The 23,972-nt window shown below is 39.0% G+C and overlaps 1 protein-coding gene across 1 annotated transcript in view; it reads right to left on the bottom strand.

Annotated features, from left to right (window-relative positions):
* Positions 1 to 23,972, bottom strand: part of LOC126263295 (armadillo repeat-containing protein gudu) — a 174,129-nt gene that overhangs the window by 39,138 nt on the left and 111,019 nt on the right. Inside the window, exon 9 of the mRNA XM_049960382.1 lies at positions 21,208 to 21,300. Within this exon, the coding sequence (XP_049816339.1) occupies positions 21,208 to 21,300 (93 nt within the window). The remainder of the gene's footprint in view (positions 1 to 21,207; positions 21,301 to 23,972) is intronic.

The following is a 23,972-nucleotide window of genomic DNA, read 5'->3' as shown; positions in this document are numbered from 1 at the left end:
TCTGTGTTAACAGACTACAAAGGGGCACCGTGTCAAATGCTGCCTGTTACACCCATAGTTCACAGTATATCGTATGAGAAAAGGGCAAGCTGAGTTTTGCATGAAAGATGCTTTCTAAACTCATGCTGGTTCATGAGCATAAGCTTCTCAGCCTCAAGAAAAATTATTGTATTTGAACTGAGAATATGTACAGGGATTCTGTAGCAAACCAAAGTTAGGGATATTGATCTATAATTTTGCAGGTCCATTCTTTTTCTCTTCTTATGTACAGGAGTCACCTGTACTTTTTCCCAGTCACCTGGGACTTTCTGCTGGGTAAAAGACTTGTGATAAACGCAAGCTAGTTAAGGGACCAATCTTTAGAGTACTCTGGAAAATCGAATTGGGATTCCATCCGGACCTGGTGAATTACTTGCTTTCTAAGCTTTCCATTGTTTCTCTACACCAGGGATGCTTATTACTATGTCGTCCATACAGGAGTGTGTCTGGAGTTCAAATGATGATATGTTTGTATAACTTTCCTGCATGAATGATTTCTTCAACGTGAAATTTAAAACTTTGGTTTTCGTTTTGGTATCTCCAAATGCTACGCCAGACTGGTCAACAAGTTAGTGGATGGAAGCCATAGATCCGCTTAGCGATTTTGCACAAGACCAAAATTTTTTTGGTTCTCTGCCACATCTTTTGCTAAGATATGATGGGGGTAATTGTTGTTTGCTTCACGCATAGATCTTTTCACAGATGCATGAATCTCTACAAACCTTTGCTTCTCATCATTTGTGCATTCTCTTTCGAACCAAGAGTGCAACAGCCTCTGCTTCCTCAGCATTTTCCAAATTTTGTTATTAAATCATTGGGAGTCTCTTCCATCCTTAATGCACTTAGTAGGCACATAACTCTCCAAACCATGGTTTACAATCTGCCTGAACTTTGCCCATAATTCCTCTACGTCCACCTTACTGGAACTGAGTGATGTCAATTCATTGTCTAAGTGAGATGCTATCAATTGCTTATCTGCTCTATCTAGCAGAAACATGCTCCTAGCCTTCTTGACTGGTTTATTAACTTTCATAACCATAGTTGCTATAATGAAATCAAGATTGCTAAGCCCCATTTCTATACTGACATTGTCAAGGGGTCCAACCCATTTGTAGATACAAGGTCTAAGATACTTCCATTGCATATAAGCTGCTGAACTAGCTACTCAAGACAGTTTTCAGAAAACGTGTTCAAAAGTATTTCACATGACTGTCACTCTGTACCCTCCCATGATGAATCCTTAGACATCCCAGTCTATACTCGGTGGGTTAAGGTATTGCAGGAGCTGCGTATTTACTTGATACTCATCATAGACTTTCTTTGAATGACTCCAGAACTGTCATAGTGGAATCCCACAGCCAGTAAAAGTGTGCAACAATTAACTTGGTTTCACCTACACTTGTTATATGTGACCAGAAAACTTCACTATTACACCCAACTCTAACTTCAATAGAGACAGAATTTCGTCAACTGTAATGAACACTCACCCTCCTATGCCCTCTAATCTGCGCTTCTGATGTACAGTCGTGCTCAAAAGTATCCGAAGGACCTGAATTGCATTTCGCCTGATTCGAATGCCACCCACATAGCGCAGCTGCCTAGCAGGTCCTCTAATCGCCCCTCGGTACAGTCGTTTGACTATTGAAAATGGTTCCAACAAGTCACCACTAGAAAACACTGCTCTGTATCGCAATAACTCAAGATGTAAATAATACCAAGGTACTACAAATATCAGGGAACATCTTATCACAGATAAGACGGTTCTTCAGGCTTGTAAGCTCACATTTATTACAATAAATGACATACATGACATGTTACCACTCTCATTATTACGTCAGATAGGTAATTCACGTTGTAAGTTCGTCGTATTCATGATTTCCTCTTCAACACAACATACCGTACTTATTATTTAACACAAAATGACATTAAAAATTTAAGTTATTCACGAGCAGCTGGTTGAGAATATGCATGAACTTCAAATGACACGTCGAACCGTCTCGTTCTGCATATGGATTCAAACCTAGGTCATGCAGACTAAGCAAAGACTTCGTGACTGACGGAAACTAACAGTATTCCTGACTAGGCACACAGAGAGTGATATACTTCGATTTTAGACAGTATCAGTCAGCAAAATCAACTTTAAATTACATAACGTACACACTGTTAACGGACGCGAATTCCTACCCAGCATCTATTGTCCTTGTTAACGAACTACGAGAGATGTTAAATATTGCTGCTTCACAAGTAACTTACTTGAAATGCCGTGAGGTAAAGCTTTGTGTTGGACAGGGATTCGAACCCAGAACCTAATTGGATTGTTATCGAAGCACAATCAACTGTGACATATCGGATTTTCTCGGCAGTAGCTAGATGTTTTAACTGAAATGACAAGACGAAACATTAATTTTTTCTTCTCTGGACTCGAATCTGGCACCTATCGCTATTATATTTTAGAGAAAACGAACGTTAAAAATGGGTTTGTTACACCAGCAGCGACATGTGAGCATGTTTGAACTTGAAATAATATGACGAAGAGTTCAGTGCTGACTGGGAATCGAGCCCCACACATAACGTTGTTGACTGCACGCAAAGAGACGTCAGCTACCGAATTTTTCTCCGCCAGCAGTTCAGAATAACTTCGTTGAATTTACAATGATTTTGCAAACAGTTATGTGTCTCACTGGGACTCAAAAACGCCAGATACCGTTAGTGTTGACAACGAATGAAAATACATTAAAAAATCAAAATTATTACCCACCAGCAGATAGGTGTTCTCACGCTAGAGCTTGATAGTGCATAATGAAAGCTTTAGTGCCGGGCCAGGATTCGAACCCTTTCACGCGCAATATGTGGAGATCTTGAGGAATCTGCAGTTTTTGAGCTGTATTGCCACAAAGGGATCAAATTTCGCGTTAAGGGCGGTCTGAGTTGCATTCCCAGATCAGAACCAATTTTATCGACATACAGAAGCTCAAATAAAAGATGGAATAAGTGTCCTGTGACACTACATAGAGTTTGTTTCGTCACTATAAATAAATAACTAGTATAACAAAGGTTACTGTCACTAAAGTTTCTACGTGTCACGACTTCTGACTTTATTGTGGTTCAACCTAACGTCTACTTGGTAGAGAAGGAATATCATGTTTAACATGAATGTCAGATCACAATGCCATTATACCTTCTTCACTTGGCGTAGCCAGAAGAGAACAGAATCTGTCCCTCCTTATCAGAAATCATCAGCAGAAGTTGGAATCGAACCCAGACCATAAGTATATGAACCTAGCATCAATCCAAAAGACCACCAAATTCTCTTCTCTATCACTCACTTTTCTATCATAACGATCTTGCGTCACACTGGATGAGAATTCTGACACACAGACTCTCTGTAGTGGTTTGCAGCATGTTCAGTACATTCATTTACTTGGTTGACCGAATCGCCATGAACTAGCTGCCTCGGCTACTCAGTGAATACATTCAACTCTATTTTGTAATCACCGAAATAAAATCACGTAACTGACACCTACACAGAACTGCCAACAGTGTAGAATGCAGAAATTTAAACAGGAAGTGTTCCTTTCGACTTGAGCCACTCCATTGCGCTATCTGTTTGTTAAAAACGTCGTGCAGTGCAAAAGAAAAGCTGTAACTGTCTGTCTCTCAGAAGTCTAGATCCGGCCATTGCACTGTGCAATGCGCAAGTTCTGGAGGAATTGTTGTTGAGTTCTGGAGATGTAGCTATGTGTTAGCTAGTAGCGTAGCGGTAAGCGTCGCGCACTGTTGATAAGACGTCGCGAGTTTGGGTACATACACTGCTACATTTTTTGAAACGCCATTCTGCTGTCTGCTGAAGTTATCGACCTAATGGAACTTTGAACATAATTCCCTTCACTTCTCAACCCAAAATAGTCGCATGTGGAAAAAGGGCTAACTTCTGCGACATTTTGTTCTTTTCAGGTTTAATAACTGGCCAGGCTGCAGATGCATCCTGAAACTTTTGTATGGGGAGAGCGCATCGTGCCAAAATACATCAGAAAAGTATTTTCTACATTAGCTGTCGTGTGGCAGTGGCATTTTATTCTTCATAAAACCTCGTTTGACACCTTTAACTCAGAACAAGTTTTCTACATGCATGTAATCAATAAACTGCATGTGCATTGTCAGAATGTTATAGATAACATCAGAGAATTCGCATGTATCGTTGATGATCAACTTCTCTCTCATGTTAACTAATGTTTTAACAACACTAAAAGAAACCGTATGGAAATTGTGCACTGTATTATAATAAATGAAATAAAACTATCCACGATAACCTTACAACGAAAGTCTATTTCAATAAAACTGAGTATCTGTACACAAGCGTGCCTCTATCGGCACGAAGTAGTAAAATACTACTCACTTAGATTTCGATTGGGTCTGTGTTTGATTGGTATGTTGTGTCATTCTCAAGTGGTATGCTAATGTAGCTTTTCATAAATAAAGTTATGTATTCCTAGAAACCCAAAATTTGTTTGTCAGCAGCGGAAATAGGCGTGACCTGTTGTGCAGCATTGTAAGTTTTTCACCATTGCACTATGAGCCGAAAGTATTTTCTCGCGATTTCCTTATCGATGTGCGATTTTCGCGTGCAACGATTTTCCTGGGCTGAAAACCGTAAATTTACAATCGTTTGTTACAGCTCAAGCGTTAATAATAACTCAGATTATTCAATGGAACTGACAGGAAAAATCAAGTGAACTTTGGGGCTTAATTCCGTGCACACCAGGAAGTAACTCGTCGATCACAGAGTTGCCAAATATACCTTGCCTTGTTGCCAAATCTCAGTTGCAGTACCAGCAGGAAGAAGACGAACCGATGTGATCCTACAGTGGGCTGGGAAGTGACCACAGCTGACGTCTCAAAGATGCGGCTGCTAAAGCCTGGAATACGTAATCTGTGTGATTCACATTTCTGTAACTGGGTTTAGGGACTGGAGCGTAGTTACTAATAACACTCAGAACTGACTGCAAACTAAGGTTCATAAATCAGTAACTCTCATAGTTGTTTTTATATATCTTTCGTAAGTGTTCTCAAAACTAAGAAAATCAATTACGAACGTTTTCGTGCCTCGCCGATAGTCGAGCACAACAAACAAATAAAAATAAAAAAAAGACTGTGTGTGTGCGTTTGTGTGTGTGTGTGTGTGAGAGAGAGAGAGAGAGAGAGAGAAAAGAGAGAGAGTAAGGGAGAGAGATAAATATAAAAAAGAATGAGAGAGAGAGAGAGAGTAAAAAATTGTTGCAAAGACACCTATTGCGATTGTTGGCAACACATGAACATACATTAAAAATGCACGTTAATTTTCACCAGCAGACTGCTATGCACATGATAGGGCTTGAAACGAAATTATGAATATTTTTCTACTGAATCAGGATTCAGACCTGGAGGAGACCTAGAGAAGATTGCAGTCTTGGGAAAAGGACCGAAATGACTGAACTATACTGTTCCGAGAGATTCAGATCCTCAAAAGATGAGATCCGAATTCGAATCACAGTTCAGCACCAAATTTTTCAACGTCTCTTGTTCAATCAAGTACAAGTAAAATAAGAGCCCTGTCCATTTAAATGGCTATCGTTTCATCAAAGAAAATAAAATTTTCTAATGTAAGTAAGTTTACTGGAGACAGTATTTCTGTTTACCATGACTTCGGCCTATGTCATTTCCCAGCGTAAAGCGGCTCTGCCCAATTGGTAAGGAAGGAACGTGATGTTTAATGCGGATTCTGGATTACAACATCTTTCTCTTGAGCTTACCAGAGGTAAAGTAAATATGTTTGTGCCTCTTACAAGTAAATGCCTGAACCCACGCATTGCACCTATGATAATTCGTTCTACCAGACCATTGTGGCCACATTTCCCAGCCCCAGGAGTGTGCTGTAACGGATGATGTGCTTAGCTTACAAAATTAGTCACAGTGGAAAAAATGCGAGTCTATTAAATGGTTAAGTAGAAGCAATCTTCTGACGTGAGGATTACGTTATTCTCATGTCAGTATAATGTAAAGACTCTTCTAGGCATCATAGCCTCGATGTAAAGCCATTTTGAAATATTCACTAATTCAGCAAATTTCTTAGTTCGAGAAAATCCACTGTGAAGTGAGAAGTTACCGGATAATTCGATTATCACCGTCATTGTTACTATCTTTTTCTTCATACCGTTGCTGGAAGATCATTTAATGCCTTTTGGTCATTATAGAAGTAGTTGCCCAAGAAGAGGTTCTTTCGCTGTCTACGGAGTCCTTTTCATGTTAATATCAAACATCAGCAATAACTCGCAGATTACATTGAAACTAAAGTAATTGATGAAGACGTTAGTTGATAGCAAAAACGCGCTGCCTTTCTTAATTTACTTGCGCCTAGAAATTCACTTCTATAAATTAGGAAAGTGTTTCACAGTTGCAAAACCCGCATCCGACTCATTGACCTTATACTTAGTCGCTGAACATAAATTCTAGCTCAGAGTGACACCAGTTTAAGTAACCTAATGTAGCGAACACTGTTTTCCAGTGCTCTTTTTCACCGGAAAATATGCAATTCACTCATTGGGCTCCAATAGTATACTGTAACAGTAAATTCTGTGTGCATGCAATGAATGCGGATTGTGGAATTTAGTGGTGCTCTCTCTTCCACGTCTGTATACATGTGCCTGACCTAAACGGGCCCTTTATCATTACAGGCCTGGGCAATGCAACATCATACTGACAACAGTAATGTGCTTATACCGACAGTCTCACCTTTCGTTTTAGCTGATTTTGTAATCATTTAAATATAACAACATGACCTTCCAGTGGGAGACATATCGTCCCCCTTTTCTTTGTGTGAAATTTGTCAGTAAGCTTTTTGCCTTCCAACCAGCCAAATGCGGCAGAGTGCAGCCAGTAAACGATTCACGTAACACGATTTGTTGCCGTTAAGACGATTTCTTTAAACATTGTCGTAGCTGAAGGAATTTAGTTTCTTCTTAAATCGTCTTATGCAGCAACGTCCACAGATATTTCAAATAGGAAAAACTCTTTATCCAGGTACGAAGGTTGTGGCACAAACTTCCCACAGGTTGAGTCAGGTTGATCTTTTCGTTTGGTAGCACTGTATAAGTTATTTTGTCTAAGAGGTATCACAAGCAGTGTTCCTGTAGCTGTGGGAATCATTGGTTGAAAACGAGTTTAACACCAATGGGTACAGTACTGCCAAATATTCAAAATGATTATCAACCTAAGTCTGAGTTCATCCACAAACTGAGGTGTATTTATAATACTGTAGCTAGACTGTGTTTCCTCGTCTTCTTTGAGTGGGCATTGGAAGACATTTACACACACGTATACAATACTATGAATACTTCGACGCTGTAGCTATCGTTGCAAATCTATTTTTAGCAGATGGGAGGATACAAAGAAACAATCAGACTCATGGGTGTGAACAGAAACTAAAGGGCAGATGCGGGGCACTGTGCAGATCTACGCTTTGTCTTCTTCCGATCTATACAAATAATGTATACTAATCAGCGTATTCATTGCTTTCGTAATGTTACCCTCTTGTTTAGTCCTCTAATGATGAACTGGATCCACACCCATGAGTCTGATTGTTTCTATGTAACCTTCCATCTACTATCTTTGTGTGTTACTGCTCTGTGTTCAAAGAGCAAAATATTATGCCTGCTCCCACGAGGTATTAGAACGAGGTCGCAAGAAGGCTAACGAATTATAATCAAAATACACCGAGACGCCAATTTGTCTGTCGTCATGGTGTTAAGTCGACAGAAATATTTGGATATTATTGCCTGTATCAGCAGCATCCAGTTGTCGTCTACTCTTACTGAGATTTTCATATTACCCTGAACATAAGACGCCGAGAGAAATGTGTATATTCTTCGTGACGAAACATCCCACATTCCATTCATCCTGATCCATTCGTAATGTGCATCGGCAGCAGTGAGTGATAGGAAATCTGTTGTGAGGTGACGAATAACAATGACAATGGTAGTAATAAAAAATCAGTAATCAAAGATGTTTACTGCATTACAGACGATTGTTAAGGATTAACAAAATAACCAAGAAAGACTGAGTGTTTAATTGTTGCACTGCATAGGTCTTCTTACCTCTTTGTTACTGAATTCTGCTCTGGTTGTTTGCAGAGAGAAAAGAAAGATCCCTGTAGCCATACATATCGCTAGTATAGGGTGACCAAACGTCCCGGAAAACCGGGATTGTCCCAGTTTTCATCCCTGTGTTCCGGTGTCCCGAAACTTTGTTTCGGGACGCTCAAACGTCCCGGAATTAAGTTTTTAAATACATTTCGTGAAACTTTCTCAAATTTTTGAGATTTCGCTATATTAAAGGAAATACAACACAAGAAATTAATATATTTTAGCTTATTTGTCTGAAACTTCCATTGTCCCATACTAGTAATCACAGTATCAGTATTGATACACTCAGGCAATAATTTACTTTGAGCGGTACTTTGGTCAACAAGTAGTAAGTTGTATTATCGTAACAGAGCTGTGAAACCGTTCGATTGTCGCGCCACTTTACTTTCTGTCTTAATGGGCATGATTTATAGTTTCTTCTCTTCTACATTTTCAAATGAATTGATTATTACATGGCACAGAATAATTAGTGAACTGTGTTTCTTACAGCTTCCATTCGCACCAACATTTTTCTACATTCTCGTTCAATTCATGAAATTCTACCTGTATGATCACAAGACTGCACATAGATGCAATCGATTTCGAGGTGCATAGTGTTTATTACCTTACTTTTTGTGACAGATGGGCAAAGTTTATTTCCAAAAACTTTTTATTGCATTGAAATAATCTTTTGTCTCAAAATAACAAGGTAAGCGTTTTCTTTGTATATATTTTGTGGGAAACTGTAATCGTTATGGAAGATTATACACCTGAATGTTTGACACAACTGGTAGGAGAAAACGCTGCATATTAACCAAACCACACGCCTCCTCTCCGTACCTGCTATGACATGAGCATGGGATTCTCCTCACATACCGCTACAGAGCTGTTCCTAGCACAGCTGAGAACTTGCGACACCATCACAAACATTTGGCAACACTGTGACAGTGCAATCACTTCCACGTATGGTACTGAATTGACTCGCTAAATTCGCTTGATATTCCCTTTCCATTTGAATGACTCGTGATATATAATCCTCAAGTAAACTAAGACACTGAGACTGAAAATTCAATTTTTTGGCTAAAGAAATGCTGTTCTTCACATAAGTGACAACTTTTATTATTTTTCACGATGTGTTATGAGGCTGAGCGACCAATACCATGATGAGAGTGGCGTTCTGGGAGAAGTGTGTCCGTAGCCCCGTGGTACAGCCCGTGTCTCACGTCGCAACGTCTCAATGAATAGTCAGTTCTAACTGTGGTAGGAGCCAGAGTGTGCAAGCTTTTTTTTCTGATTTATTTTATGGAGCTACGAATTTCCAGAAAAAATTCTGTAACGAAATCGGAAGAAAAACCTTTACACTTCAAGTCCTCTTGGTAGCTCGACCCAGTAAGTTGTGTTAATGGGCATAGATTTCGGCTTTCTGACTGTCAAGCTGCTTCACAATACAAGCGTCTCTGAAGAAATTCGGATCGACCGTCAACGATCCGAATTTCAATCTTGTTCTTCACATAAGACTCACATGCCAGGGTGATAAGTATAAAGGGAATAAACCTTTTGATTACTGTAGGGCCTCTATGCTAAATTTCCACAGTAGCAGTTACGAACTCTCTGCAGACATTTACTAACAGCGGCTCTAGCGACTTACTTTTTCTCTGGGTAGCTTCAAATATGGGCAATTTAGTCGCCTTAAATCCAATTGAATATTTTAAATATCACTTCTGAACAGCGTTCACTTCTCCATTAATTAATGTATAGACCTCAAAACAAGCAATATGACTGAGTAGCTATGTAGCAGGTTCTGAAAGGTATTGACACTATGTTTTGCATCCATTTACCAGAGGGAATCAAAGAAAGGAAGCAAACACATTACACTGCATTTACTCTCTGTACCTTGACTAACACATATGAATCCATGAAAAAAATAAATTATTTCAAGAATCTCTTGCGAAAGGAAAAAGACAGGATATGACACTTTAATTATAGCGCAATGGACCACAATGAAATTAAATCTGTGCCACATTGATGTATTGAATACTAGTGTAATAAAATACTCACCAAATAAAAACGGTTTTGTGCCTCCGTTGCAATAGAGTGTGAAACACAAATTGTAGACAGATTTTATGGGTCACCACTCAACAACATTAAAGCATTTCACATCGTTGAGAGTGAGGAGGGGAGCAGACGTTGCCGGCAGAATGCAAGGCTGCGCAGTGTCTCAGCCCCAGGCGGTAGGCAGCAAACGGGTCACAGAGAACTCAGACGCATGCGGTGTTCAGAGGCAGATGGTGGGCCAAGAAATCTCTCGCTAAAATGTTGTTGAACCAAACTGTTATTACCAATGGGACAGAAAGCGAAATATTTTGTAGATTCGCTTGAAATACACTCATAGCTTCAGCACCGAGAGGAATGGGGTGATAAAAATTATGTCGACGTGTGCTCTCGGTTGCCAGATGTCGTAGTAGCTAATCATGTGTTTTACCTCAAGACTACAGTCGCAGTGGAAAACGATGCACTCAGACTGCACTCAAGACTTCCTCCAGGAAGTGACGCAGTCTACAATGTAGCCAGATCGAGCATATTGCCAGACATAGAATTTTGATGGCAGCACGATTGATTGTCCACCTTACGGACAATTTTTTTTGTTTAAGACTGTATTTACAACACATGTTGCACGCTGAACACCCAGAAAAATTAATAAAACAAAATATTTTATTAGAGCAACGTTAGCTACAGCGCTCGAAGTATTCATACTATTGTATACGTGTGTGTAACGCCCACTCAAGGAAGACAAGGATACACAGTCTAGCTACCGTATTATAAATACGCCTCATTTTGTGGATGAACTCAGACAGGTTGATAATCATTTTGAATATTTAGCAGTACTGTACCCATTGGCGTTAAACTCGTTTTCAACCAATGATTCCCACAGCTACAGGAACACTACTTGTGATACCTCTTAGACAAAATACTTATGCAGTGCTATAAGACGAAAATTGTTCTCCTTTGCTATAAACAGAAATATTTTCATTGTAAGCTATCCAAGTTCAAAATTTTCACATTATTAGTTCAGATTTAATATTCGCTTCTATAATGTAGGAAAGTATTTCACAGTTGCAAAACCCGCATCCGACTCATTGACCTTATACTTAGTCGCTGACCATAAATTCTAGCTCAGAGTGACACCAGTTTAAGTAACCTAATGTAGCGAACACTGTCGATAATCATTTTGAATATTTGGCATTACTGTACCCATTGGCGTTAAACTCGTTTTCAACCAATGATTCCCACAGCTACAGGAACACTGCTTGTGATACCTCTTAGACAAAATACTTATGCAGTGCTATAAGACGAAAAGATCGACCTGACTCAAACTGTGGGAAGTTTGTTTTACAACTTTCGTACCTGGATAAACAGCTTTTCCTATTTGAGATATCTGTGAACGTTGCTGCATAAGACGATTTAAGAAGAAACTAAATTCCTTCAGCTATGACAATGTTTAAAGAAATCGTCTTAACGGCAACAAATCGTATTATGTGAATCGTTTACTGGCTGTACCCTGCCGCATTTCGCTGGTTGGAAGGCAAAAAGCTTACTGACAAATTTCACACAAGGAAAAGGGGGACGATATGTCTCCCACTGGAAGGTCATGTTGTTATATTTAAATGATTACAAAATCAGCTAAAACGAAAGGTGAGACTGTCTGTATAAGCACATTACTGTTGTCAGTATGATGTTGCACTGCCCAGGCCTGTAATGATAAAGGGCCCGTTTAGGTCAGGCATATTTTATACAGAAGTGGAAGAGAGAGCACCACTAAATTCCACAATCCGCATTCATTGCATACACACAGAAATTACTGTTACGGTATACTATTGGAGCCCAATGAGTGAATTGCATATTTTCCGGTGAAAAAGAGCACTGGAAAACAGTCTTCGCTGCATTAGGTTACTTAAACTGGTGTCACTCTGAGCTAGAATTTATGTTCAGCGACTAAGTATAAGGTCAATGAGTCGGATGCGGGTTTTGCAACTGTGAAATACTTTCCTACATTATAGAAGTGAATGTTAAATCTGAACTAATAATGCGAAAATTTTGAACTTGGATAGCTTACAATGAAAATCTTTCTGTTTATTGCAAAGGAAAACAATTGATTTTCTAAAACATTCTCTGCGATATACAACTTGAAACAGGTCACGTCGACCAAATCTTGTGGAAGAACTGACAGCGACGTATAACGGAAGGCAGTAAGATCCCTTGGCTTTTGGTTCGGCAGTATTCGACAGCCATTTCTAGGCGCAAGTAAATTAAGAAAGGCACGGCGTTTTTGTTATCAAGTAACGTCTTCATCAATTACTTTAGTTTTAATGTAATCTGCGAGTAATTGCTGATGTTTGATATTAACATGAAAAGGACTCCGTAGACAACGAAAGAACTTCTTCTTGGGCAACTACTTCTATAATGACCAAAAGGCATTAAATGATCTTCAAGCACATGTGTTCCAGCAACGGTATGAAGAAAATGATAGTAACAATGACGGTCATAATCGAATTATGCGATAACTTCACACTTCACAGTGGATTTTCTCGAACTAAGAAATTTGCTGAATTAGTGAATATTTCAAGATGGCTTTATATCGAGGCTATGATGCCTAGAAGAGACTTTACATCCTGCTGACATGAGAATAGCATAATCTCCACGTCAGAAGATTGCTTCTACTTAACCATTTAATAGACTCACATTTTTTTCCACTGTGACTAATTTTGTAAGCTAAGCACATCATCCGTTACAGCACACTCCTGGGGCTGGGAAATGTGGCCACCAAGGTCTGGTGGAACGAACTATCATAGGTGCAATGCGTGGGCTCAGGCATTTACTTTTAAGAGGCACAAACATATTTACTTTACCTCTGGTAAGCTCAAGAGAAAGACGTTATAATCCAGAATCCGCATTAAACATCACGTTCCTTCCTTGCCAATTGGGCAGAGCCACTTTACGCTGGGAAATGACATAGCGGAAGTCATGGCAAACAGAAATACTGTCTCCAGTAATTGTCCGCAGCTCGTGGTTGTGCGGTAGCGTTCTCGCTTCCCACGCCCGGGTTCCCGGGTTCGATTCCCGGCGGGGTCAGGGATTTTCTCTGCTTCGTGAGGAGTGGGTGTTGTGTGCTGTCCTTAGGTTAGTTAGGTTTAAGTAGTTCTAAGTTCTAGGGGACTGATGACCATAGATGTTAAGTCCCATAGTGCTCAGAGCCATTTGAACCATTTTGGTCTCCAGTAAACTTACTTAATTTAGAAAATTTTATTTTCTTTGATGAAACGATAGCCATTTAAAGGAACAGGGCTCTTATTTTTCTTGTACTTGATTGAACTAGAGAGGTTGAAAAATTTGGTGCTGGACTGTGATTCGAATTCGGATCTCATCTTTCGAGGATCTGAATCTCTCGGAACAGTATAGTTCAATCATTTCGTTTGTTTTCCAAAGACTGTAATCTTCTCTAGGTCTCCTCCAAAGGTAAGTATGTGGGTCCGAATCCTGATCCAGTACAAAAATATTCGTAATTTCATTTTAAGCCCTATCACGTGCATACCAGCCTGCTAGTGAAAATTAACGTGCATTTTTAATGTCTGTTCATGTGTTGCCAACAATCGCAATAGGTGTCGTTATTTCTGGTCAAACACACACACATCTTACTGTTGGTGAGTAAGCAAGTGTTCCTTAAGCTATGTTTGTGGATGATAAAGGAGGATGGTAGGTGTGCGGTTCGATTGTCGCTCAGGCACAAAAATTTGTATCCTTATTTTAGATTCAAACATCTAGCAGCTGGTAAGAAAAACCGATACGTAACATTTGATTTTACTTAGTTAACTATCCGATTGCAGGCTAGGTTCGTATCTCCGTCACAGAACTTCACATCATGTGCTTCATCTTTAAATTTATGAGCACTTTGTTCCAGCTGAATGGAGGTATATCACACATCATTCGTGGTTAGTTAACAGGGACGAAAGGGTCTTTACAGGAGTGCCGGTTTATTACAAAACTGTCGTCGTCTTTTTTTTTTTTTTTTTTTTCAAGTTTAGATTTGGTTACTGATATTGGCGAAAATTTATGTAATTCGTGCCTCTTCATGACTAGTCAGCAATATGATATGATTAGATTAGATTAATACTTGTTCCATAGATCATGAATACGACATTTCGTAATGATGTATTACGTGTCATTTTAATGAAAGATTTCTTTACATAGCATGATTCAGTTCCTTTGCAATAATTTTTTACTCTCCCTCTCTCATTCTTTTTTTTTGTATCTCCCTCCCTAAATCTCTCTCTCTCTCTCTCTCTCTCTCTCTCTCTCTCTCTCTCTCTCACACACACACACACACACAGTCTTTGTTTTATTTTTATTTGTTTGTTGTGCTCGACTATCGGCGAGGCACAAAAACGTTCGTAATTGATTTTCTTAGTTTTGAGAACACTTACGAAAGATATATAAAAACAACTATGAGAGTTACTGATTTATGAACCTTAGTTTGCAGTCAGTTCTGAGTGTTATTAGTAACTACGCTCCAGTCCCTAAACCCAGTTACAGAAATGTGAATCAGACAGATTACGTATTCCAGGCTTTAGCAGCCGCATCTTTGAGACGTCAGCTGTGGTCACTTCCCAGCCCACTGTAGGATCACATCGGTTCGTCTTCTTCCTGCTGGTACTGCAACTGAGATTTGGCAACAAGGCAAGGTATATTTGGCAACTCTGTGATCGACGAGTTACTTCCTGGTGTGCACGGAATTAAGCCCCAAAGTTCACTTGATTTTTCCTGTCAGTTCCATTGAATAATCTGAGTTATTATTAACGCTTGAGCTGTAACAAACGATTGTAAATTTACGGTTTTCAGCCCAGGAAAATCGTTGCACGTGAAAATCGCATCTAATCTCGTCCTTTAAAGAGCGGTTTTGGAGTTCTAGCCACTACTGGTCTCGTAATAGGAGACCTAGACGCATGCCTCTTCCTTAGCTATGTGGAAACGTGCTAACCTGAAAGAAAGCGTCTGTTATGGTTTACGGTTCCAGTCTTGCTGACAGTAACGTTTTTATCCCTTCTGTGAAAGAGCTACAAGCAGTCAGATCACACATCGATAAGGAAATCGCGACAAAATACTTTCGGCTCATAGTGCAATGGTGAAAAACTTACAATGCTGCACAACAGGTAACGCCTATTTCCGCTGCTGACAAACAAATTTTGGGTTTCTAGGAATACATAACTTTATTTATGAAAAGCTACATTAGCATACCACTTGAGAATGACACAACATACCAATCAAACACAGACCCAATCGAAATCTAAGTGAGTAGTATTTTACTACTTCGTGCCGATAGAGGCACGCTTGTGTACAGATACTCAGTTTTATTGAAATAGACTTTCGTTGTAAGGTTATCGTGGATAGTTTTATTTCATTTATTATAATACAGTGCACAATTTCCATACGGTTTCTTTTAGTGTTGTTAAAACATTAGTTAACATGAGAGAGAAGTTGATCATCAACGATACATGCGAATTCTCTGATGTTATCTATAACATTCTGACAATGCACATGCAGTTTATTGATTACATGCATGTAGAAAACTTGTTCTGAGTTAAAGGTGTCAAACGAGGTTTTATGAAGAATAAAATGCCACTGCCACACGACAGCTAATGTAGAAAATACTTTTCTGATGTATTTTGGCACGATGCGCTCTCCCCATACAAAAGTTTCAGGATGCATCTGCAGCCTGGCCAGTTATTAAACCTGAAAAGAACAAAATGTCGCAGAAGTTAGCCCTTTTTCCACATGCGACTATTTTGGGTTGAGAAGTGAAGGGAATTATGTTCAAAGTTCCATTAGGTCGATAACTTCAGCAGACAGCAGGATGGCGTTTTAAAAAATGTAGCAGTGAATATACCCAAACCCTTCGACGTCTTATCAACAGTGCGCGACGCTTCCCCTTATGCTACTAGCTAACACATAGCTACACCACCTCCAGAACTCAGCAATAATTCCTCCAGAACTTGCGCATTGCACAGTGCTGTGAGACGTTTTTAACAAACAGATAGCGCAATGGAGTGGCTCAAGTCGAGAGGAACACTTCCTGTCTACATTTTTGTATCCTACACTGTTGGCAGTTCTGTGTAGGTGTCAGTTACGTGATTTTATTTCGGTGATTACAAAATAGAGTCAAATGTATGCACTGGGTAGCCGAGGCAGCTAGTTCATGGTGATTCGGTCAACCATGTAAATGAATGTACTGAACATGCTGCAAACCACTACAGGGAGTCTGTGTGTCAGAATTCTCATCCAGTGTGATGCAACATCGTTATGATAGAAAAATGAGTGATAGAGATGAGAATTTGGTGGTCTCTTGGATTGATGCTAGGTTCATATACTTATGGTCTGGGTTCGATTCCAACTTCTGCTGATGATTTCTGATAAGGAGGGACAGATTCTGTTCTCTTCTGGCTACGGCAAGTGAAGAAAGTATAATGGCATTGTGGTCTGACATTCATGTTAAACATGATATTCCTTCTCTACCAAGTAGACGTTAGGTTGAACCACAATAAAGTCAGAAGTCGTGACACGTAGAAACTTTAGTGACAGTAACCTTTGTTATACTAGTTATTTATTTATAGTGACGAAACAAACTCTATGTAGTGTCACAGGACACTTATTCCATCTTTTATTTGAGCTTCTGTATGTCGATAAAATTGGTTCTGATCTCGGAATGCAACTCAGACCGCCCTTAACGCGGAATGGGATCCCTTCGTGACAATACGGCTCGACTGCAATTTGTTGTTTGTTCAAAACTGCAGATTCCTCAACATCTCCACATATTGCGCATGAAAGGGTTCGAATCCTGGCCCGGCACTAAAGCTTTCATTATGTATTATCAAGCTCTAGCATGAGACCGCCTATCTGCTGGTGGGTAATAATTTAGATTTTTTAATGTATTTTCATTCGTTGTCAGCACTAACGGTATCTGACGTTATTGAGTCCCAGTGTGACACAGAACTGTTTGCGAAATCATTGTAAATTCAACGATGTTATTCCGAGCTGCTGGTGGAGAAAAATTCGGTAGTTGACGTCTCTCTGTGTGCAGTCAGCAAAGATATGTGTGGGTCTCGATTCCCAGTCAGCACTGACTGAACTCTTCGTCATATTATTTCTAGTTCAAACATGCTCACATGTCGCTGCTGGTGTAACAAACCCATTTTTAACTTTCGTTTTCTCTAGAATATAACAGCGATAGGTGCCAGGTTGGAGTCCTGGGAAAGAAAAAATTAATGTTTCCTTTTGTCATTTCAGTTAAAACATCTAGCTACTGCCGAGAAAATCCGATATGTCACAGTTGATTGTGCTTCGATAACAATCCAGTTAAGTTCTGGGTTCGAATCCCTGTCCAACACAAAGCTTTACCTCACGGCATTTCAAATAAGTTACTTGTGAAGCAGCAATATTTAACATCTCTCGTTGTTCGTTAACAAGGACAATAGATGCTGGGTTGGAATTCGTGTCCGTTAATAATGTTTACGTTATGTAATTTAAAGTTGATATTTGCTAACTGATACCGTCTAAAATATATCACTCTCTGTATGCCTAGTCAGGGATGACTGTTAGTTTCCGTCAGTCACGAAGTCTTTGCTTAGTCTGCATGACCCGGGTTTGAATCCATATGCAGAACGAGACGGTTCATCGTGTCATTTGAAGTTCATACTTATTCTCAACTAGCTGCTCGTGAATAACTTAATTTTTAATATCGTTTTGTGTTAAATAATAAGTACGGTATGTTATTTTGAAGAGGAAATCATGAATACGAAGAACTTACAACGTGAATTACCTATCAGACGTAATAATGAGAGTGGTAACATGTCATTTATTGTAATAAATGTGAGCTTACAAGCCTGAAGAACCCCTGATATTTGTAGTACCTTGGTATTACTTTACATCTTGAGTTATTGCGATACAGAGCAGTGTTTTCTAGTGGTGACTTGTTGGAACCATTTTCAATAGTCAAACGACTGTAATGAGGGTCGATTAGAGGATCTGCTAGACAGCTGCGCTATGTGGGTGGCATTCGAATCAGGCGAAATGCAATTTAGGTCGTTCGGATACTTTTGAGCACGACTGTACATTCCATGACTCACTAAATATCTCTGAACTTTCCACTTCAGGTTTCAGCCATCACTCAGTCCCAAGAATAATATGAGCATGAGAACTTTCCAGGTGGGCTAATAAATTTGGGAACTTTGTTGTGAATACTTCGACAGTTTACTGATGAAATTTTGATAATCCAAGTGTCTTTACTCTGAATGCAACCTGGCTTCACTTGCTGCATTTAAAAATCCCCACATGATAATGTGAGTGTAGAAATCTTCAGCCAAGACTGTCATATAGCAGATGAAGCCTTGGTTGAGACCGTGCACTTGGCTCCAAACCAAAAGACCCTTATCAACTCTAGGAATGAAGCTGCAAATTGTGAGCTCTGCTTGCAGCCCACACATGAGACCAGCAGCCTTCACCACTTTTACCAGCTGCCTGTATGAACTGAGGATGGCTTCAGAACCCATGTGACAGGCATTGATGGTGCTGGCATGAGTCACAACTTGCAGACGACTGAATCCTGCATAGTCAGTAGCTGCAGGCGAGGCTGCCTCCACATCTTGGATGAGGCCCACTAGCAGACATACTGAGTATACATTGGCTTTCTTTGCAGCCCATAATTCTGTCTGCCTAAGCGGTTCCATAATGTACCTAACATTGGAGTTCCTGATAACTAGTAAACCTCTCCACTCTTGTACCTGCTTGGACCATGCTGGAGAACCAGCTACTTGTTCACTCACAGGGTGAATGGGCAAGGCTAGATGACCAGTCTCCACATTGTCTCTCCACCTCAAGCGATGTGAACGCATTACCATGTGCCACTCACTCTGTTGTGAGGGTGCATCCGCAGCATTGGATACATTAGAAGGTGCCCCGGCAGCAGAGCTAGTCAAAAGCACTTTCAGTTGTTCGCGAACTGCAGTGAGCTCCTCCTGCATCTGCACACAGCATGCACAATTCCTAACCATACTAGCAAGTGTCACTGAAGAAGTAAACTGCAAAAGTAGACAGAATCCTAGCTATGCAGCTTGCTACCCTCCTGATGTGTCACCAATGGATGTTGATGCATTAATGATCTATGTAGCTGGCTGTTCGGCAGGCATCTACTTTGCTACATACTGAATGACTTTACACTTACAAAAATGTGAGATGAAATCTTTTAAACAGAAAAACATACATCAAGTTTTAGAAATATACTATGAAGAAAACGCAGCAAAAGATAAACACTTGACTTGCTGCTCTGTAGATTCGTATCGACAGAGAGCTGTGGCCTGAATGACTGACTTACTAAATGACTGGAGACTTGCCTTCAAAACAAGACAAATGAGCAACTACTGTGCTGCAGACTGAATGAATTTACACTTACAATAATATGACACTGAATCTGTTAAACAGAAAAACATGTACAAAATTTAAAAATGTACTGCAAGGAAAACACAGTTATTGTGTTCTGTGATAGTACCGTAAATATGGATTTACTGACCCAAGTGGCAGCAGGAGAACATACATGCAAAAAGGCAAGCTTTCAGAGCCAGTTGCTCCTTCTTCTGGCAGAGGAACTGAATGGGAAGGAAGAAGGTTGAACAACAAGGACTGGAGAGGTTTCGTAAAATGGGTACAGTTAAAAAAAGTCACCCAGAACCCTGGGTCAGAGGAAACTTACTGTATGGGATGAGAGGAATCAGTCTTTCCTTCTCATCCTGTCCAGTAAGTCTGTCATGTCCCAGAGTTCTGGGTGACTTTTCCAAACTCTGCCCCTTTTCCTAAACATCTCCAGTCCTTTTCCTTCAACCCGCTTCCTTCCCCTTTAACTCTTCTACCAGAAGAAGAGGCCACTTGCTCTTAAAGCTTGCATAAGCTAAACCGTTTTGTGTGTGTGTTCTCCTGCCACTGCTTGGTGAGTAGATCATTTTACCTATACAGTTACATCATGTTGTAAATAATTGATTATTTTTGTTGTTACATAAATTCATGTGGACATGGATTACATTCAAGTTAAGCATTAAATATTACATAATTTTACCAAAGTGAGCTAATATTTTATGTGCGTTGTGGTAACTGCTCAGCCTCCTCCATAATTAAAACTAATATACTGTCATCTAGGCTTGCTAAGACATAAATGACAGTATATTTTACCAAAGTAACGAGCAGTGTTTGCTTCCACCTGTTAATGTATAGTTTGATTTACTTCACATACCTTAAGACTCTCCTTCATGAAGGTATTTACAGAACATGATGTATGAATGAATGAAGTAATCAATTAATTAATACCCATGATGAATAGCATTTAAATAGCCAACAAGTATGCAGAATGGCTCCTGTTATCACATTTAAATTGTAGATTTTTTCGGTAATGTCTGCCTGATCAACTCCCAGTTTTTCCTCAGAAGTTGCCTAGATGTGCTGTATCTATACTGATTGACTATTCACTTTGGTAGAAAAGTGTGCCAAAAACATAACTGACTGTGGGAAGAGAACACCTGTGGTTGGAACAAGAGTGACCAACAACTACTCTTTAAATTGTCTGTGAAGTGATGGGACATTAAGCAGAAGTGAAAATTTGAAGTTATATCACAAAAACTGTTTGGCCATATGAAATGGTCCATAATATTAAGAGAAAATTAATTGCATGCAGAATCCTAGTGCCACACATACAAATTTCAATATGCTATCACAGCTACTTAAAAAATCATCAACATACCAGAGTCGAATGTGGTTCACTTGTGCCAAGCTAGTGTGTTTCTAATCTACTTCAGTGCAGAATTATGTAGTGGTCCATATACATACTGCAACCAGAATAACATTTAGCTGCATAAAATTAGTAATACAAAATCACAAAAAATTAGTTCCCGCTATTTGAGCCTATGGCTGACATTTTCACCTCTCTATCATCTTCGGTATCATCACACTGCTCACTCTTTCTGCCTTTCTTCTTAGAGGATACACTTCCAATACTGTCCTTCCTGCTGGCTATCTACCATATCAGGAGCACATAAAGCAATACATGCAACATACAAACACATTGACAAACAACAGACACACATAAAAAAGAATAAAATGATAAACACAAAAGATTCAAGGCCCACAGACAAAATGCGCATAGACAACAGAAGTGAGTTAATGTGTTTTGTGTCTGTGAGATCAATATTTTTTAAATATTACAACAATTAATAGCTAAATTTTTATTAGAAAAGAACTTCTAGTTTTTCCCAAAAGAGACACTATCAACCCACAAGTCAAAATACTGTTGTTAAATTTCACATACATCTTGTTTTCTGTCATTATTTTTTTTGCTCTTTGTTTCCACTCATAAGTCAATAATTACATGCTGATATTCTGACATGTTGCTGTGCCGTACCTAAAGTATAGCTGGAAGAGCATTTAATGCCTGCTGCATGTGAGAAGTTTTCTAGTACATAAATAATGTTTTTTCCTGCAATTCAGAGAGCTAAATATAGAAATAATTTTTTAAAATGGAAGTGTCTTTGTCCAAATACGTACACTTTGATTTCAGAGTCCGTCCACAGGCACAAAGACTAAAGTTAAAAAACATCTGACATGATCTAAGGGTTGAATACAGTTGTAACTGATCTTTTTTTATCCAATTTCATTACCCTTTTTGCTGATTAACAAAGCACTCTCATATTTATTTCACAAGAAACTTATTTGTTGCTATGTGACTATTCAACACTATCTTTTAAATCACAATAACAAAAATTTCAGCCTTGATAGTGAATATTATTGATGTGATAATAATATACCTTTTTATTATTTAAGTCAGTGCAAGTAATTAGGCTTCTGTGGCTCAACACAGTTCTGTTGCGCCAGTTTTGATTGTTCCAACCTTATCTCTGGTTTTATTGCCATCTTCAATAGCATCCATTAATTTCTTATGTGTCACAAAAATTGTTAAAATGTACAATATTTTAGACCAGATAGTTGTATTTTTCGCTGTCTTACAAGCATTCACCTGTGCATCTGTACTTATATTTGAAATGCCTGGTGCCCTCAGCTCGCATTTTGCTGTTGTCACTATAGTGACAACTGAAGTTTGCTGTATAGGATAAAGCAAATAGTTCTATATAGAAACAAATAAAAAGTAATATAGACTGGGAGTTGGTAACATTGCAATTGCAGCATCGTTATTTTTGCAGTTGTTGAAACTGTGTTGATTGGTACCATTTTCTTCACTTTTCTGTGCATAGAACATCAAAGAACAAACTGTTCAATATTGTATAGTGACAGTTTAGCTGACAATATTATTATTGACTTTTGTGGTAATAGCCTTTTTATGTTTTAAACCACCTCTATAATTTATGTTCCCCTGTTGCAGAATTCTGTTTATAATGGTTATCTACTGTTAGGACGAAACATTGAATCTTCCTTTCAGTTTTACCTCTCTTTCACACAAGTGTACATTTACAACCCCTTGTAATTTCTGTTTGTTTCCTCATATTTATAATAAACTGTTACATGATTGTGAATTGTGTTGTTTTCATCTATCATATTATCAGTATATCCCTCATGTATGTGGGTATATCTCTGTCATCTGCTGATAAGTACATATTGTTTTTTCTTCTTGCTTTTCTTTTTATGTGGTTTTATAATGATGACGTAATCTATGTCTTATTTGTTTTTTCACTTATTACAATCACATGTATTTATAAGGGTTACACTATGTGTGATGTGTTTTGACAAACCAAAATGAGCCAGACTTGTGGCATAACTGAAAAGGAAAACATGAGTCAAGAAATACCACAGGACAGAACAAAGTACATATACAGCAACACATGTTCAGCCATTTACTGACTACATGAAGAAGCTATTTTGCACAAAGGCAACAGATAAAGAATCTAGTTACTGGAACAGTTTTATCATGCTTCTAGAATTTGTGACTGTAGGCTTTCCTGGCACACAATACTGATGAAAAGTTCCAATGATTTCCTGCCAGATAACAGTGATACTGTGTTGTTTTGAATAGATTCATATTCACTATCTTCTTGCAAAATGATGAGATATTGTGGATGTCCCTATATTTATACATGTGGTGTGGCAGTTCCCTCACTCCGGCTATGTATATCAGGCTCTAGTGCACCAATTAGGTGGGGAGAGGGCAGAGTGGTAGAGTGTAAGTGGTCTGTATCCTGTTCTTGAATCTCTGCATGGGTGTTCTTGATCTATTTCACATATTGGACATGCTCTTGGCATCAAGCCACTAGTGGGGGATTCCCTGACAAACTTAGTTAATAGCCATTGTCTCTACTGACAAGATTCTCATGTATCATTATTTCTTTAGTTTCTTTAACTATGCATTTGTAATAGCTGCTGGCTTGGCATAACAACTTAGTGTTCTCAAAATCAAATATATGTACTATATTGATGCGGTATTCTGCCAATGCCATTTTCTCTGTGTGTCACAGACATACACACCTAATGTTGTCCTCACAGTATTTCGAGATACAACTATATGTTTGTCAGATGTACTGGTGCCCACATTTACATGGCATATGAAGTTTTGATGGGTCTTTTGCTTAACCAAGAGTCACTTTTAGCTTTGGTGGTGGTCAGAAGAAAGTTTTGATTTTGCATTTTCCAAGCAGCCTCACAATCTTGGTTGAAAGTGGCTCCATAGAGGGAAGAAAAATG

The sequence above is a fragment of the Schistocerca nitens genome, chromosome 6 (assembly GCF_023898315.1).
Source record: "Schistocerca nitens isolate TAMUIC-IGC-003100 chromosome 6, iqSchNite1.1, whole genome shotgun sequence".
NCBI lineage: Eukaryota > Metazoa > Arthropoda > Insecta > Orthoptera > Acrididae > Schistocerca > Schistocerca nitens.
Note: the sequence above shows the minus strand (reverse complement) of the source record. Positions and strands in the feature narration are given on the sequence as shown.